At 49.6% G+C, this 17303-nt stretch overlaps 1 protein-coding gene across 1 annotated transcript in view; it reads left to right on the forward strand.

The window, feature by feature from the left end:
* Window positions 1–17303, forward strand: part of ZC3H4 (zinc finger CCCH-type containing 4) — a 48049-nt gene that overhangs the window by 14590 nt on the left and 16156 nt on the right. Inside the window, exons 2-7 of the mRNA XM_060176929.1 lie at window positions 7055–7274; window positions 7594–7704; window positions 12086–12308; window positions 13644–13795; window positions 16510–16609; window positions 16692–16831. Coding sequence (XP_060032912.1) covers window positions 7055–7274; window positions 7594–7704; window positions 12086–12308; window positions 13644–13795; window positions 16510–16609; window positions 16692–16831 — 946 coding nt within the window. The remainder of the gene's footprint in view (window positions 1–7054; window positions 7275–7593; window positions 7705–12085; window positions 12309–13643; window positions 13796–16509; window positions 16610–16691; window positions 16832–17303) is intronic.

Below are 17303 nucleotides of genomic sequence, written 5' to 3' on the forward strand. Positions count from 1 at the left end.
CTGCTCCCTGAATTGCCTGAACATTTGTTGGTGAGATTTTCTCATGTCTCAGTCCCTGTCCTTTGCATATTGGAAGGGCTGTATTAGCTTTCTCCTCATGGCAATAATTTTATTCCTGAGTGCTGTGGGCCAGGTTGGCGCTTAGCACTTGAGTTTGTAGTTCAGGGGAATTATCTCTGAGAATTCCACTTCCTTCACTTCAAGGTTCAAACTGGGACACAGTATTCGAGCAACTCACCCATTGTCAGCATCCCTCTAATCTGCTTTTTGGTTCCCATCTCATTTCCCCTCCACTCAATTAGAAATTTCAGGGCAGGAATAGTTTGTCAGTTGCCCTGTTTAGGAAGTTATTCTTTCTCAGATATATATATATATATATATATATATATATATATATATATATATATATATATTGCCTCTAGGGTTATTGCTGGGGCTTGGTGCCTGCACCACATGAGTCCACTGCTCCCGGAGGCTATTTTTCCCCCCCTTTTGTTGCCCTAATTGTTGTATTTTTTTTTTTATCATGGTTGTGGTTATTTTTGTTGTTATTGATATCGTTGGATAGGATAGAAATGGAGAGAGGAGGGGAAGACAGGGGGAGAGAAAGATAGACACCTGCAGACCTGCTTCACCACTTGTGAAGAAACCCTCCTTGCAGGTGGGGAGGTGGGGTCTCGAATCGGGATCCTTAATGTTAGTCCTTGGGCTTTGTGCCATGTGCGCTTAACCCGCTGCGCTACCACCCGATCCCTCCAGATAATTTCTTAGTGAATGGAAGGCAAGAGCTCAGTGCTGTACTCTTGCTTCTTGCTTGCTGTGGCCCTGTGGGTACACGTCCAACCTCTGAGCCTCAATTTGTTTGTCTGTAAAATGGGATGAATCTCCCTATCTCGCAGGTTTGTGAATGTTTCAGCATGGACTGATACAGTATGACATTATGCTTATTTCTTTTCTTTTTTTAACCAGAGCACTGCTCAGCTCTGGCTTATGGTGGTGCAGGGAATTGAACCTGGGACTTTGGAGCCTTAGGCATGAGAGTCTCTTTGCATAACCACTATGCTATCTACCCCTGCCCACACTATTTCTTACTGCTTTTGAACTTTGTTAGGTCCTTAGGGCCTTAGTGAGTGCTGGTGGAGGTCCCTACCTAGCTCTCTGCTGGGAACTAGAAAAAAAAAAATTTTTTTTTTTAAGTAAGATTTATTATGAGAGACCAAACCACTTCTCAGCTCTGAGGCCTGGTGTTGCTGGGAATTGGTGCAAGTCCTGTGCTTTTATACTGCTAAGAGAGCTCCCCAGCTCTGGGGAATGAACATACTGTGCACCCCGACAACTTCTTACCTTGCTGAGAAACTCACCACTTTAGTGCAGTGGAGGCCAGGCTCAAACCTGGGTTGTGCACAGGCCAAACCAGTAGCACTATCTAGGTGAGCTATCTTGCTGGCCCAATGATTTTCTTTTCTTTTTTTTTAATATTTATTTTCCCTTTTGTTGCCCTTGTTCTTTTTATTGTTGTTGTAATTATTGCTGTTGTTACTGATGTTGCTGTTGTTAGATAGAACAGAGAGAAATGGAGAGAGGAGGGGAAGACAGAGGGGGAGAGAAAGACACACCTGCAGACCTGCTTCACCGCTTGTGAAGCAACTCCCCCGCAGGTGGGGAGCCGGGGGCTCAAACCTGGATCCTCACGCCGGTCTTTGTGCTTCATGCCACCTGTGCTTAACCCGCTGTGCTACCGCCCAACTCCCCCCAGTGATTTTCTTTCTTTCTTTTTTGTCTTTAGGGTTATTGCTGGCACTACAAATTTACTGTTCCTTGCGGCCATTTTATCCATTTTATTGGATAAGATAGAAAGAAACTGAGAGAGGAAGGAGAGAGAGGTCGAGAAAGAAAGGTAGACACACCTGTAGACCAGCTTCACTGCTTGTGAGGTGTCCACCTTGCTAGTGGGGAGCCAAGTGCTTGAACTGGATCCTTACTTGGGTCCTTGTGCTTAGTACTATGTGTGCTTAATCGGGTGTGCCACTGCCCCCCCCCCCCACTTTTGTAAAGACTTACAAATAAATGCCAGACTGAGTTCAGATTTCTCTTGCCTCCTTCAGACTGGATTCTGTGTGTCTGGGTCCCGGCCCCAGCATACCTGGCTGAAGAGGGGTTTAGTGAGGCTGGCTTGGCACGTTCCCATGGAGATGGTATGAGGTCACAGAGCCAGCTGTGCGCACCCCTGAGAGTGTTGAAGGGAGACCCAGAGCCCATTTTGCCCTTGGTTTCTGGTCGATGAACCTAGGTTGTAAGGACACTGAAAAGCATGTGCAAGACCCAGAGGTTTATTTCAAGAATTTCCTGCCTCTGACAGTCCCTCAGGGAGGTCCCACTCCCCGTGGCAGCTTCACCACCTCTTAGGTTGAGGGAAGGTCTTGGGAGAGTGCCTTCCATCCTTCAATTGAGGGTGGCATTGGCGATCCTGGCCTTAACCATTCGAAGAGGTGGGGCCTCCTCGTAATTGACGTAACTTTGTCCCTGGTTAATGGGTCATTCAGAGCCTACCCAGGCCATTTGTTGAGAGTTTGGGCAGCTAATGACCATGACTCTGACCTTCACATTAACCTAGCCGCCTCATGAGCTTCAGGTAACAGCCACCGCTCCCACGAGTTTCCATTTTTTGGTTTGATTTTGGTTTGTTGTTTTCTCGCCTTTGCCTCTTTTAATTTACATGCTTATTTTAACAAACCAGCTAGATCTACGGACCCAGGCCTCTTTCCACTTCCACCCACTTCCTGTCTAGAGGGTCTCTGAGCCGCCAGGCTTCTTTTATATATATATTTTTTATTGTTATGTCCAATGGGACTTTGTCCCTCCCGCCTTCCTGGGGGGTTTATTCCTGTGGTTCAGCCACTTAGTTTTGGTGCCACTCTGATGACAGCAGAGGGAGGAGGGAGGGGAGATGTGTCAGGTCAGCAGGATCTGTGTCAGGCCCAGGGAAATGCTGTTGGCAGCAGCCCCCAGGGACAGCAGTAGCAGCTTGGTAGAGAAGAGAAGGCACTTCCTGGGAAGCATTCAGAGGGAGCTGGTGTTCACTGCTTCTTACAGCCTAGACCTGCTGTTTGGAACTTTGTGTCTGCCCACCCCACCCCCATACAAGGGCTTCATCCGTACTCTTTTTTTTTTTTTCCCTGAATCCTCTCAGCCTGTTGAGGCTTAGTGCTACCCTCACGAGAAAAACAAGGCTCAGGTTCTCTGTTCCAGGTGCAAAGGCTGGGGAAGAGGCAGAGCTGGTTGAGTTACTTGGCCTCCAGAAAGAAGCCTGCATGAGGCCCAGGTCTGTAGGCTGTGGGGTGGGGCCAGCCTACCTCAGAATGGGCTTCTTTGATTCACGAGGAGGAGCCCACCAGGTCTGCAGAGTAGGAGTTTTAATGCCCCAGAAGGTTCCTGTCATGTTCCCACCAGTCTCCCCACTTTCCTGCCTCCAGCCATCCCTGGGCCCTTGCCAGGCCAGGTGCTGCCTCTGCTCAGCTGGCCACAAGCTTGTCGCAGAAGGGCTTGGCAGGTCTAGATAGAAGTAATCAGCACAGTGGGGCCCTCCCCCCCCCCTTCTTGGGGGATTACATCTAAATCTGGGCGCTCCCATACTTTCTGCCCCAGCCAGTTCAATTCTTTGTTTCTTCTATTCAGTAGACTCTGAAGAAAGGAAGTAGATGTCTAACTGGGAATGTTGAGTGTGAGGTTGGACAGGCATAGTGGCACCAGCCTGGGGTCCCTCCCAGCACCCCATCCAGTGACAATACATCCCTTTGTCTTTTCAGCTTTCCCAGCTCTAGGGACACGAGGCTTCAAGAACTGAGCACCCCTTTTGTAAAACCACATGTTCTCACTGAGCCCAGTGTTCCCTGGATTGTTAGTGGCCACCTGGTGGCTAAGATTTTGTTGCCTGGAATGTGGTACTTCCTGCTTTGCTGATGGTCCCTGGGAAGGGACAGGCTTGCTTTTGTTTCTTGCTTGGAGGGTCTTGGATCTCGTGGGCTCCCTTTTGAGATGTAGGGCACCCTCTGCCTTTGTCCCTGGCAGCGTGAGGCAGCAGCACAGGGACAAGGTCCTGGTGGTCCTCACCCTCTTGAGAAGCTGCCTTGGGACCAGATTCCTTATCATTTGTACATTTTCCCACAAGGACACTGCCCAAAACCCCAACCCTCAAGGACTTCTTTCTCTGTAGCAGAAAAATGTTCAGACATATGTGGGATCGGCCAAGCAGTGGAGCAGTGGAGTGAGCATTCTAGATTCTAGAGGAAGACCTTACACTCTGCCAGGCATCTCCTGCATCCAGGAGGGTCTTTGGCTATTTTTTTTTCTCTCTCTCCCCCCCAGGCTTCTAGGAGCCCCGGCAGGTCCTGTTGTTCCAGTTCCCTCCATCCCCACCCATGATTTTAGGTATTTTTTAAAAAATATGTATTTATTTATTCCTTTGTTTTATTGTTGTAGGTATTGTTGTTGTTGGATAGGACAGAGAGAAATGGAGAGAGGAGGGGAAGACAGGGGGGAGAGAAAGATAGATACCTGCAGACCTGCTTTACTGCTTGTGAAGTGACTCCCCTGCAGGTGGGGAACCGGGGGCTCGAACCGGGATCCTTACACGGATCCTTGCACTTTGCGCCACCTGCACTTAACCTGCTGCACTACCGCCCGACTCCCCATTTTGGGTATTTTCAACCACATCCCTCTTAGGGTTTTCCTTTATTTTCAGGACCAAAGTGTTGGATAGTGATGGATTTTTATTTTAATTTTGGCTTCTTTCCAGTCTGCCTTCCCCAGCTCCTTCCTGTTTGCCTGTCTTCTCCCAGGGTGCAGCGCCCCGCCCCCTGGTGCCCACCACGGACACTCTGTTCTTGTAGCTCCCCGGTGCCAGGCCTGGCTTCTCCTGCTTGGAAGCCTGCCCCAACTAGTTTCCCCAGCCTGACTGTGCGCCAGGAGAGCTTTGCTCTGTGTCCCTGCCCTGGGCCACACCCAGGGAGGAATGCTGCTGTCTTCCCACAGGGCAGCCCAGGACACCCGGTGGGTGGTGTGTGAGGAAGGAACCATCTGAGGTGGTGAAGTGGGCAGTGGCCTTTCCATGGGCTGGGCTGCTCAGCCTGGACCCCTTTGAGTTGTAAACAAAAAGTCATACAGGAAAATGTCTCCTTGACGTTGGGGCCAGCAAAAGGGAGGTGGGGCCTGGAGGTTCCTGGGAGAGGTTTGAGGGATTGTTGTTTCCCTCACAAAACCCCTTAGAAGCTTCTGGGGACTTCCCCTGGTGAGCTGGTTCCCAGGCAGACCCCTACCCCATCCCCCGTGCCCCTGGCCAGCCTTGTGGGTCTGAGTTCACTGCTCTTCCTTCCTCCTCCGGTTTTCTTCCTTGTCTTCTGGGTCCTGGTTCAGCCAGCAGGGAGGGAGGTACTTTCTGGTATGCTTCCACCAGTACTTTCCTTTTTTTTTTTTTTCATAAACCAGAGCACTGCTCAGTTCTAGCTAATGGTGGTGTGGGGGATTGAACCTGGGACCTTGGAGCCTCAAGAATGACAGTCTGCATAACCGTTATGCTATCTCCCTCCCCCCCATAATTTACTTTTCCATGCTTGTGCCTGAGAGGACTTTGGAAAAAAAGAAAGAATGAACTAACTCAGATTCTTCTGTTTTTAAGCCGGCTTCTGTACTTGTGAATACTGTGTCTCTGTGGGTTTGGCTCACAAACTGGATTCTTTTTCCAGCTTCTAACCCTTCCCGACCCCATTCCTGCCCTTACCCCCACCCTGCCCCACCCTCAGATATTCAGAGAGCTAAAATATCCCCATAGACAGCAGCTGCCTGTGTTTGGAGAGCAAGGCTTTCATTTTCATTTGTGCTCATTTTCTCTCTCTCTCTCTCTCTCTCTTTTTTGACTAGAGCACTGCTTTACTGCTTTACTCTGGCTATTTTTAACCAGGGGTTAAAAATCTGAGATGCGAGTCCTATGAGCTGTCTCCCTGAGCTCACTCTCATTTTTTTAACATATTGGGGACTGGAGGGGGTTGTGTGGGAGAGTTGACAAAGTCAAAGGAAATATGGATGGTGGGGGGCATCTGGAATGAGGTGAGGTGAGTTAGGTGGGAGACCAGAGAGTTGGGAGGGGATACCCCCCTCATTGGTCTCGTGAAGACCTCAGTGCTTGTCTTCCCCTCACCCCCCTCTGGCCTGAGCTATGCAGTTACCAAAGGGTCAGACCTCCAAACCTGGGGACCAATGCTTCTTGGCTTTTTTTTTTATTTATTTATATTTATTTTATTTTAGACACTTGCAGACCTGCTTCACCACTTGTGAGGCGACTCCCCCCACCCCCACCCCCGCAGGTGGGGAGCTGGGGGCTTGAACCGGGATCCCTACACCAGTCCTTGGGCTTCACGCCATGTGCACTTAACCTGCTGCACTACCTCCCAGCCCCTAATATAATTATATATAAACTCAGTCAGGCATCTGTGGGCCACCCCTGGATCAGGACCTAAGCCTCCTCCCCTGGTCCACAGTCATCACCTTCAGCTCTGGGACCCCTTCTAGGGAGAGGTCTTAGTTCATAATCCCTGAGAGTAGCAGCTTCTGTGTCCACTTGAGTTTCAGAAATGCTCTAAGCAGAGCCAGATACATTTCCTGCCTGTGGGACTCCGGGGAAAAGTTCTGTGACAACATTTAGCCCTGTGAGTCCCAAGATGGGGATTTCCTCAGCTCATCTGATCACACAAGCTTGACCCTTTCTTAGAAGAATAGGCCCTGGGGAACCCTGGGTTCCATTTGTTCTGATTATCGTGGCAGGACCTTGAAGTCCCAGAGCATCCCCCACCCACCTACCCACCCCGGCCAGATCCCGGTACAGCCTTTCTTGGGAGAGCATGGGGGTCACGGGGCAAGAGACTATGGATCCCATGGACTTTGGGGGCCCCCTATGGGGACTGCAGCTCTCGCCTGCTTCATCAGGGCCCTCCATTCTCCCTAGCAACCCAGTCACCCCTGAGGGCCCCCTGTTCATTTTGGCTCTGGGGTTGGTTTGTAGGGAAGATGGTGAGTTGGAAGAAGGGGAACTGGAAGATGACGGGGCCGAGGAGACCCAGGACACCTCAGGAGGGCCCGAGAGGAGCCGGAAGGAGAAGAGTGAGAAGCACCATAGTGATTCCGATGAGGAGAAGTCTCACAGGAGGATGAGGCGGAAACGGAAGAAAGAGCGGGAGAAAGAGAAAAGGAGGTCCAAGAAGAGGAGGAAATCCAAACATAAAGTAGGTGCCTTTGGTTACTTCCCTGAGGCCGCCTGACTTGGGGCCTGAGGCCTGACTGAGAGTCCCTGCCCTGGGGCCCAGCTGCCTGTCAAGCCAGAAGGCATTCTTAATTGTGTTGTTTCTTCCTTGCTCAAATGAGATAAAATTCTCTCTAAAGAGTCTAAAGCTCATGCTCTGTTGCCACTGAATGCCCCTAGGTGAGTTGAGGCAGAGCACAGAGCCCTTCTGGCACCGGCCTCATTGTTTGTCCCCAGGCTGTTTCTGGAAGAGAGGCCTGCCTGCAGGCCAGTCACTGAGTCCACTCCCTTGTCACCCGCAGCGCCACGCATCTTCCAGTGATGACTTTTCTGACTTCTCGGATGACTCGGATTTCAGCCCCAGCGAGAAGTCGCACAGGAAGTACAGAGAGTACAGCCCCCCATATGCACCGGTGAGTCCCCGCTCTGTGACCCAGCATGAGCTCAGTCTGGGCCTAGTTGGCACAGCCCTGACAAGGGTGTTAGCCCTGCAAGCTTGGACCTCATACAGGTCTGATCTCCACACTCTCAGGCCACCTTTTCATTTGGAGAGAGAGAGAGAGAGAGGGAGAGACATCATAGCTTCTGTCATTGTCACAGCACCTTTTGTGTGGGGCTGGACTGTCAGCCTGGGCTGCCGCTGTCTGAGATGAGTCAGGAGCCCTAGTTCTGTCCTCCCCCACGGCTCTCTCTTAGGACCTCTCTGCAGTCCGTGTTAATGTCCACTGTTCCAAAAGATGCTGACTTGTCCCCGTCGGAGCTGATTCATCCACACTGTTCAGGAATGTACCTTATGTGGAAATTTGGCAAGAGAAGTAAATTAGCTGAAATGCCATGGAATCAGAAGTTAAATATTAATCCTATTATGTTACTGGGCATAAACATACATGAAAAATAGTAGATCATTTTGTGTACTGTTTTTATCTCCCAACGAAACCCTTAAGGAAAAAAAACTTTTTTTTTTTGCCTCCAGGTTATTGCTGGGCTTCAGTGCTTGCACCAGAATCCACTGCTCCTGGAGGCTATTATTTCCCCCTTTGTTGCCCTTGTTGTTTATCATTGTTGTGGTTATTACTATTATTGTTGGGATAGAAGTGAGAGAAATCTAGAGAGGAGAGGAAGACAGAGGGAGAGAGAAAGACAGACACCAGCGGACCTGCTTCACTGCCCATGAAGCGACCCCCCTTGCAATTGGGGAGCCAGGGGCTCGAACCGGGATCCTTGCCGGTCCTTGCGCTTCGAGCCATGTGCACTTAAGCCTCTGTGCTGCTGCCCGACCCCCCAAAAAAGAACTTTTATATTTTATTTTACATATTTATTTATTATTATTATTATTTATTTATTTATTTATTTATTCCCTTTTGTTGCCCTTGTTGTTTTATTGTTGTAGTTATTATTGTCGTCGTTGTTGGATAGGACAGAGAGAAACGGAGAGAGGAGGGGAAGACAGAGGGGGAGAGAAAGATAGACACCTGCAGACCTGCTTCACCGCCTGTGAAGTGGGTGAAGCAGGTGGGGAGCCGGGGTTCAAACTGGGATCCTTATGCCGGTGCTTGTGCTTTGCGCCACCTGCGCTTAACCCGCTGCGCTACAGCCTGACTCCCTATTTTACATATTTATATATATATAATATATTTATTTATTGACTAGAGATAGATCAGTTGAGAGGGCAGGGTGTGGGTAGGTAGCATAATGGCTATACAAAGAGACTTTTGTATAATGGCTATACAAAGACTTTTTTTTTTTTTTGCCTCCAGAGTTATTGCTGGGGCTAGGTGCCTGCACCACCTGGAGGCCATTTTTCCCCTTTTGTTGCCCTTGTTTTATCATTGTTGTGATTATTGTTGTTATTGATGTTGGATAGCACAGAGAGAAATGGAGAGAGGATAATAATGGCTATACAAAGAGATTTTTTTTTTTTTTTGCCTCCAGGGTTATTGCTGGGGCTAGGTGCCTGCACTACCTGGAGGCCATTTTTTCCCTTTTGTTGCCCTTGTTGTTTTGTCATTATTGTGGTTATTATTATTGTTGTTATTGATGTTGGATAGGACAGAGAAATGGAAAGAGGAGGGGGAGACAGGGGAAGAGAAAGACAGACACCTGCAGGCCTGCTTCACTGAAGCAGGTGGGGAATCGGGGGCTCGGACTGGGATCCTTAGTCAGTCTGTGAGTTTTGCTCCATGTGTGCTTAACCCGCTGTGTTACCACCCGACCCCCTGCGAAGAGACTCTCAGTGCCAGAGGCTCCAAAGTCTCAGGTTCAATCCTTAGCACCACCATAAACCAGAACTGAGCAGTGCTGTGGTAAAAATACATACATACATACATACATACATACATACATACATACATACATACATACATGGAGAAAGGGACAAACACTGCTTGGCCACTTGTGGCACTTACCCCTACAGGTGCCACCACCCACCCCCTCAAACATGATTTTGCAAGTTCTGATAAGGCATACTGGGTCTTTTTGTTTTGTTTCTCTCTCTCTCTCTCTCCTATTCATGCCACCAGGATGATCGTGTGTTTTAATACCTATGTGGTCACTCCACTCCCAGCAGACTCTTTCCTCCCCACTTCCTTTTTTTTCTTTTATAGATAGAGGGATCTACAGGGAGAGAGACATCACAATACATAGTACAACTCCTGTGTGGTAGCTGGGTGCTTGAACCAGGGCATTACTCATGGTTACATGTGCCTCCCTGGGTGAGCCATCTCTCAGTCTCCTGATAATAAATACTTTTTTTTTTGTTGTTTTTGCTATCAGGGTTATTGCTGGGGCTCATGCCATCACTACAAATCTACCACTCGTGGTGGCCATCCCCCCCCCCCCCCCTTCTATTTTACTAGCCAGGACAGAGAAATTGAGAGGAGAGCGGAAAATAGGGAGACACCTGTAGACCTGCTTCACCACTTGTGAAGCTAGTACTCTTAAAGATGTCTCTCCTTGGGAGTCGGGCAGTAGCGTAGCGGGTTAAGCGCACGTGGCACAAAGCGCAAGGACCGGCTTAAGGATCCTGGTTCGAGCCCCTGGCTCCCCACCTGCAGAGGAGTCGCTTCACAGGCGGTGAAGCAGGTCTGCAGGTGTCTTTCTCTTCCCCTCTCTGTCTTCCCCTCCTCTCTCCATTTCTCTCTGTCCTGTCCAACAATGACGACATGAGTAACAACCACAATAATAGCTACAACAATAAAACAACAAGGGCAACAAAAGGGAATAAATAAATAAGATATTAATAAAAAAAAAGATGTCTCTCCTTTTCTTGGGTTTTGACAAATGCATAATGAGCAGGTACTACAGTTCCTGTGCCACCCACTTCCCATTATTGATATTTGCATTTGTGTGTCAAACCTGTGGGGGTGGACAGATCTAGACTTAACACTCAGCTCGGGGGTCCCCTTCACCCATCCTCTTTTCTTGGGTTTTGACAGATGCATAACACCCTGTGTTCACTGTTTTGCTGTCATACAGGATCCTTTCAGTTCTCTAGAAACCTCACCCTTCCCTGCTCCCCGGGCAGCCTCCATTCTTTCTCCTTATCCAGAATGTCATGCTGCTGAGATCACGTCATAGAACAGGCAGCTTTTCTGGAGAGGCTGCTTCACCCAGCTGATGCTTGTAGCTTCCTCCACGTCTCCGAGTTTCAGAGCTCATTTCCTGGCTGAGTGGTGATTCCTATCTCAATGAAGCACACTTTATCCTTTTACCCATCAGTAGTCATCACAGTGTCCCCCAGATAGACATGCATGTCTTGTCCCTTTTCATCTAATAATGGGTTTTTTTTTTTTCCCAGAGTACTGCTCAGGTCTGGCTTATGGTGGTGTGTGGGATTGAACCTGGAGCTTTGCGCGTCCTCTGTCATGAGAGTCTCTTTGCATAGCCATTATCCTGTTTTCTCTGCTGTTTTTTTGTTTGTTTTTGATTGACACCAGGGTTATCTGCTGGGGGTCGGTGCCTGCTGAATGAATCTGGCGGGCGTTTTTTTGTTTTTCTTTTTTGGTAGGACAGAGAGAAATTGAGATGGGAGTGGGAGGAGATAGAGAGGGAGAGAGGAGACAAACACAGTACTTCTTCATTACTTATTAAGCATCACCCCTTCAGATGAGGAGTAGGGACTCAGTATTACATGTAAAAATATTTATTTATTTTATATTTATTTCCGTTTGTTGCCCTTGTTGTATTTTTGTTGTTATTATTGATGTCGTCGTTGGATAGGACAGAGAGAAATGGAGAGAGATGGGGAAGACAGAGAGGGGGAGAGAAAGACACCTGCAGACCTGCCTCACCGCTTGTAAAGTGACTCCCCTGCAGGTGGGGAGCCGGGGGCTTCATCCCTATGCCGGTCCTTACTGGCTTTGCGCCATGTATGCTTAACCTGCTGCGCTACCGCCCAACTCCAGAAATACTTATTTTTTAATGAAAGACACAGAGACAGATAGAGAGCAAGAGACCAGACACTGCTCAGCTGCGGTTTATGGTGATGCTGGGGACTGAATCTGGGAGCTCAGAGCCTTAGCAGGAAATCTCCTTGCAGAACCATTAGACTGTCTCCCCAGCCTGGCACTGGCATATTTTGGAAAGTGTTTGAAGTGACCTTGTAACTTGTTCACCAAGTAGGTCATTAGTCGAATTGCGTGGGCCATACTATACCATATGAGCTGTCCACCCCTGCTGTCACTCAGGTGGGAAGCAGTCTTTCCCCAGACTTTGATTCAGGGGCATAGCGGGGCCTTGGTGACCAGCAGCTGAGGCCCCAGGGCCTGACTCCCCCTGCTCTTCCTTGCCTGCCAGTCCCACCAGCAGTACCCCCCGTCGCACGCTGCGCCCCTGCCCAAGAAGAGCTACTCTAAGATGGACAGCAAGGGCTACGGCCTGTACGATGACTACGAGAGCGAGCAGTATGGGGAATACGAGGGCGACGAGGAGGAGGATGTGGGCAAGGATGACTATGATGACTTCGCCAAGGAGCTGAACCAGTACCGGCGCTCCAAGGAGGGCAGCGGCCGGGGCCGTGGTGAGTGCCCACGGGGCATCCAGGCAGATGTGGTGCCTGGGGTTGGCAGAAGCACGGGGGACAGCTAGGCCTCCCGGATGAAGGGGCAAAAGGGCAGGCAGTCATTGGGGGCTGAGGGCAGAAGCAGAGGGGGTTAGGGAGCTGCACACTGCGGGGCAGGCCCTTGGAGTTAGCCTCAGGTGGGGGTCAGGACCAGCCTCCTCAAGGCTATTGGTTGGAGTTCACTTCCTGCTCAGCTGTGGGGCCATGGGGAAGAAGGTGGGACAGATCCTCATTCCTCAGGGCAGTATCTGGTCACCGGCGCCCCAGTCCCTAGTAGCCGCCTCCTCCCTATCAAGGTGTGACACAGCCCTCAACACTGTCACACCCTCATCCTGGAACCTGGGGCAGCTTGGAGGTCAGACAGAGCACCAGCAGGCCCAGCCTGACTCCTTAGTACCATGTGCCAGAGCTTTCCAGCCCAGAGCACTTCGAGAATCTTTCATTTGAGCAGTTCCTAGTCTGCTGAATGTGACCATCCTTTCTGCCCATCCCTGGGCAGGCCGCACTCTTGGGGTTAATTTCTAGACCAGTACTGTCCAGCGGGAATAGAACACATGACAGCCAAGAAATGCCTGCCTCTATATGGCACACACTTTTAAAAAACATTTGTTTATTATTATTACTATTATTATAATAAATGTTTCATTTGATTTGATTTGATTAGTGAAGGACAGAGAGACCAGAGCACTACTCGGCTTTGGTTTATGGTGGTGCTCGGGATTGACCTGGGACCTCCAAACCTCCGGCATAGAAGTCTTTTGCAGATCCATTATGCTGTCTTTTCAGTCTTTATTTTTTATCTGCTGGGATAGAGAGAAGCTGAGAAGGAAGGAGGGAGACAGGCAGAGGCACACCTGCTGCACTGCTTCATCTATTGTGAAGCTTCCCCTGCAGGTGGAGACCAGGGGCGTGGTAACATGTTGAGCACACACTTTACCATGTGCAAGGACCCAGGTTTGAGCCCCTAGCCCCCACATGGGATAGCCTGCCTGGTTCGGAAGCTTCATGAGTGGTGGAGCAGTGTTGTGGGTCTCTCATCCTCTGTCCCTCACCCTCTAAGAAAGTAAGCATCTGCCGACTGTAGTGTGGCCAGCTCAGCTCTCTGCATAGGGAGGACTGGAGCAGGTGTGTGTCCGGATATTGCAACTCCCCCATTGAGGGGACCAGGTGGCCTAGAGTGGCTGGGAGGCCTTCCCTGAGGATGAGGAGGAAGAAGTGACCTCGGGGCAGACTTATGAGCAGCAGGGCCATTCCAACCCGTGGCACTCCCTCACTGTCTGAATCACTATTCAGGCAGCCGAGGACGTGGCAGGGGCTACCGGGGCCGAGGAAGCCGAGGAGGGTCTCGAGGCCGAGGCATGGGCCGGGGTGGCCGTGGCCGTGGCAGAGGCTCCATGGGAGACCACCCGGACGATGAAGAAGACTTCTACGAGGAAGAGATGGAAGTAGGTGTTTTCTAGCGGTGGGTTGTGGGGGTGGCCCATAGGGCCGGAGTGGGGAGAAAGCATGTTAGGGCAGCTGCAGAGTCACATACGTCTTAGGAATAGAGGAGACAAACCACCCTATGGTGTAGAAATGAAAAGGTACCAGAGGGTGAACTGTGACCAAAAGCTTCCTCTCACTGCTGCCCCAGCCACTTAGTTCCCGTCCCTGGAGACAAATTTCCCTAGTGTGAGGTAGGATTGCTTCCTGTCTTTGTGCTCGGGGGTTCATGTGTTCACACAAACACACTCACACACTCTCATACTCTGTCCCTGCCTGGGGACCTAGCCCAGCCAGCGCCCAGCCTCGCCCTTGTCTGTGGCACTCACACAGCTGTCCATTGTGCTAAATTATATGTGAAGACATCCTAGTGACTGCCCTGGGCTGTGTTTCCTTTCTTTTCTTTTTTTAAACATGCATATAACCACTGAATCATTTTCTTTTCCTTTTTTGTCTTTATCCAGAGGAGTTTTTCTTTTTTTTTTTTTTTTTTTTTTTAATTTCTTTATTGGGGGATTAATGTTTTACATTCGACAGTAAATACAATAGTTTATACATAACATTTCTCAGTTTTCCACATAACTACAACCCCAACTAGGTCCTCTATCATCCTTTTTGGACCTGGTCTCTCCCTCTCACGCACCCCAGAGTCTCTTACTTTGGTGTAATACACCAAAGAGTTTTTCTTTCTTTTCTTTATGTTTTATTTATTTATTATTATTATTTTTTATTTTAAATATTATTTATTTTTGTTGCCCTTGTTTTTTATTGTTGTTGTAATTATATTTGTTACTGATGTTGTTGTTCTTGGATAGGACAGAGAGAAAAGGAGAGAGACGGGGAAGACAGAGGGGGAGAGAAAGACAGACAACTGCAGACCTGCTTCACCACCTGTGAAGTGACTCCCCTACAGGTGGGGAGCCGGGGGCTCAAACCGGGATCCTTACACCAGTCCTTGCACTTTGCATCACATGTGCTTAAACCGCTGCACTACTGCCCGGCTCCTGTTTATTATTGTATAGGGACAGAGAGAAATTGAGAGGGTAAGATGGAAAGGGAGACAGAGAGACATCTGCAGCCCTGCTTCAACACTCCTGAAGTTTTCCACCTGCAGGTGGGGACCAGGGGCTTGAACCTGGATCTTTGCGCACTGTAACATGCATGCTTAACCAGGTGCGCCACCACCTGGCTCTTTTTTTTTTTTTTTTAATATTTTTTATTATTGGATTGAGACAGAGAAACTGAGAGGGGAGAGGGAGATAGAGAGACAGACATCTGCAGCTCTCTTTTACCACTCATAAAGCTTTCCCCCTGTAGGTGGGGACCAAGGGCTTGAACCTGGGTCCTTGCTTATTGTAATATAAACACTTTACAGGTGTGCCACTGCCTGGCCTTGCACCATTTTCTTTTTTGTTGCTTTGATTTTTACTAATATTTATTACATACCATTCACAGAATTTCACATGACACACAGACAGAGAGAGAGGGAGGGAGAGAGAGAGAGCGGGCACGTGTGTGTGCCTGTGTGCCTGTGTGCCTGTGTAAGTAACCAGAGCACTACTCTGGGACATGCCATTCCAGGCATGGAACTAGAAACATCAGGCAAGCAAGTTCAACACTGCCAGTTGAAACCCCCTCCCCCCAGCAGCTTTCCTGTTATTTGTAAAGATTACTTGTTTTTAAGGCGTTTTTTAAAAAATGTATTTATTTGCCCTTTTGTTGCCCTTGTTTTTTATTATTGTAGTTATTGTTGTTATTGATGTCATCGTTGTTAGATAGGACAGAGAGAAATGGAGAGAGGAGGGGAAGACAGAGGGAGGAAAAGATAGACACCTGCAGACCTGCTTCACCGCCTGTGAAGTGACGCTCCTGCAGGTGGGAAGCCGGGGGCTCGAACTGGCATCCTTATGCCGGTCCGTGCGCTTTGCACCATGTGCATTTAGGCTTTTTTTTTTTAAAATACAATTCTGTTGCTCTTGGCCCTTTTTTCCATTTTTTTTTTTCCTTTCTAATTTACTTGATAGAAATTGAGAGGAGTGGGGCGATAGACATCTATGACCTACTTCACGATTTGTGAAGTGGACCCTCTGCAGGTGGGGAGCGGAAGCTCGAACCTGGATCCTTCTGCATGGTGATATGTGAGCTTAACTGGGTGTGCCACCACCCAAGAAATATTATGAGAGATGAGGAAGAGAGCAACAGAGTCGCAGAGCACTGCTCAGCATTAGTTTAAAATTGCTGCCTGGACTGAACCTGCCTCAGGGGCCTCAGGCAGGCAAGTTGGTGCTCTTGCAGGCTGAGCTATTTCCATAGAGAACAAAGCACTGGCCCATCAGCAGTGGTGCTGCCCTTGTTCCCATGTAGTGCTGGGGCTTGAACCCAGAACTGTAGGCCTTCAAGGTGTGCACTCTGCTGCTGAGTTGCCTCTCCAGACTCTTAATGCTCAGGGTTGAAGAACAGCACACATGCATACACACATGTATACACTCTCTCTCTCTCTCTCTCACTCTATTTTGTGAAGAGGAGCACCACACGGCCAGGCTGGGCCCTTCTGAGCCTCTAACACCATCCCATGTGTCCCAAGAGGCAGAAGTGTGGGGTGTAGAGTTGGGCAGTGCCAGTCACCCCTCCAGTGACCTTGTCCTGCTCCCCCACCCCCCCACCCCTGTCATTGCAGTATGGAGAAAGTGAGGAGCCTATGGGAGACGAGGATTATGATGACTACTCCAAGGAGCTGAACCAGTACCGCCGGTCCAAGGATGGACGAGGAGGACGAGGTGGGCAGGGCTAGGAGTGACCTCAAGGGTCCTTGCTGGCAGCTGCTGGATGGCTGCGGGCTGACCAGTTCTCTCTCTGTAGGGCTCAACCGGGGCCGTGGCCGGGGTTCCCGAGGTCGAGGCAAAGGGATGGGCCGAGGCCGGGGCCGAGGCGGGAGCCGAGGAGGAATGAACAAGGGCGGCATGAATGATGACGACGACTACTTTGACGAGGACATGGGCGTGAGTCAACTCTCCTTTCGGACCTGGTGTTTTGTGGCCCAGTCGCTGAGGTTTTGTCTCACGGCTCTGGTGCAGGTGGTGCCAGGGATTGAACCCGGCATGCAAGCACTTGCAAGCAGTTACTCTTAGCAGACTGAACGGTCTCCCCAGCCCCAGACGTTACTTTGTTTCTTTAATGAAATGTTCTCTGAGCCCATCAGCTGTTCCTCACAGGGCCAGTCTATACTGATCATCTCACAGGGTCACACTTCAGACAGGAGCCCCCAGTTTCTAAAGCCACATCTTCGTAGCACCTATTAAGAGTCTCTAAGGTACAGAATATTCTAGGTGCTCCCTATCCAGTTGGTCCTGGCTTGTGCCCAGAAGGACTGGCGCTGAGCCGTACACAGCCTTGCTGTTACACTATGGCCCGTGCTCCTGCTACTGAAGACAGGAATATTTGTCCCTGCTGTCTCCTGTCCATTTGCCTAGG

The sequence above is a fragment of the Erinaceus europaeus genome, chromosome 2 (assembly GCF_950295315.1).
Source record: "Erinaceus europaeus chromosome 2, mEriEur2.1, whole genome shotgun sequence".
In the NCBI taxonomy this organism is placed as follows: Eukaryota; Metazoa; Chordata; class Mammalia; order Eulipotyphla; family Erinaceidae; genus Erinaceus; species Erinaceus europaeus.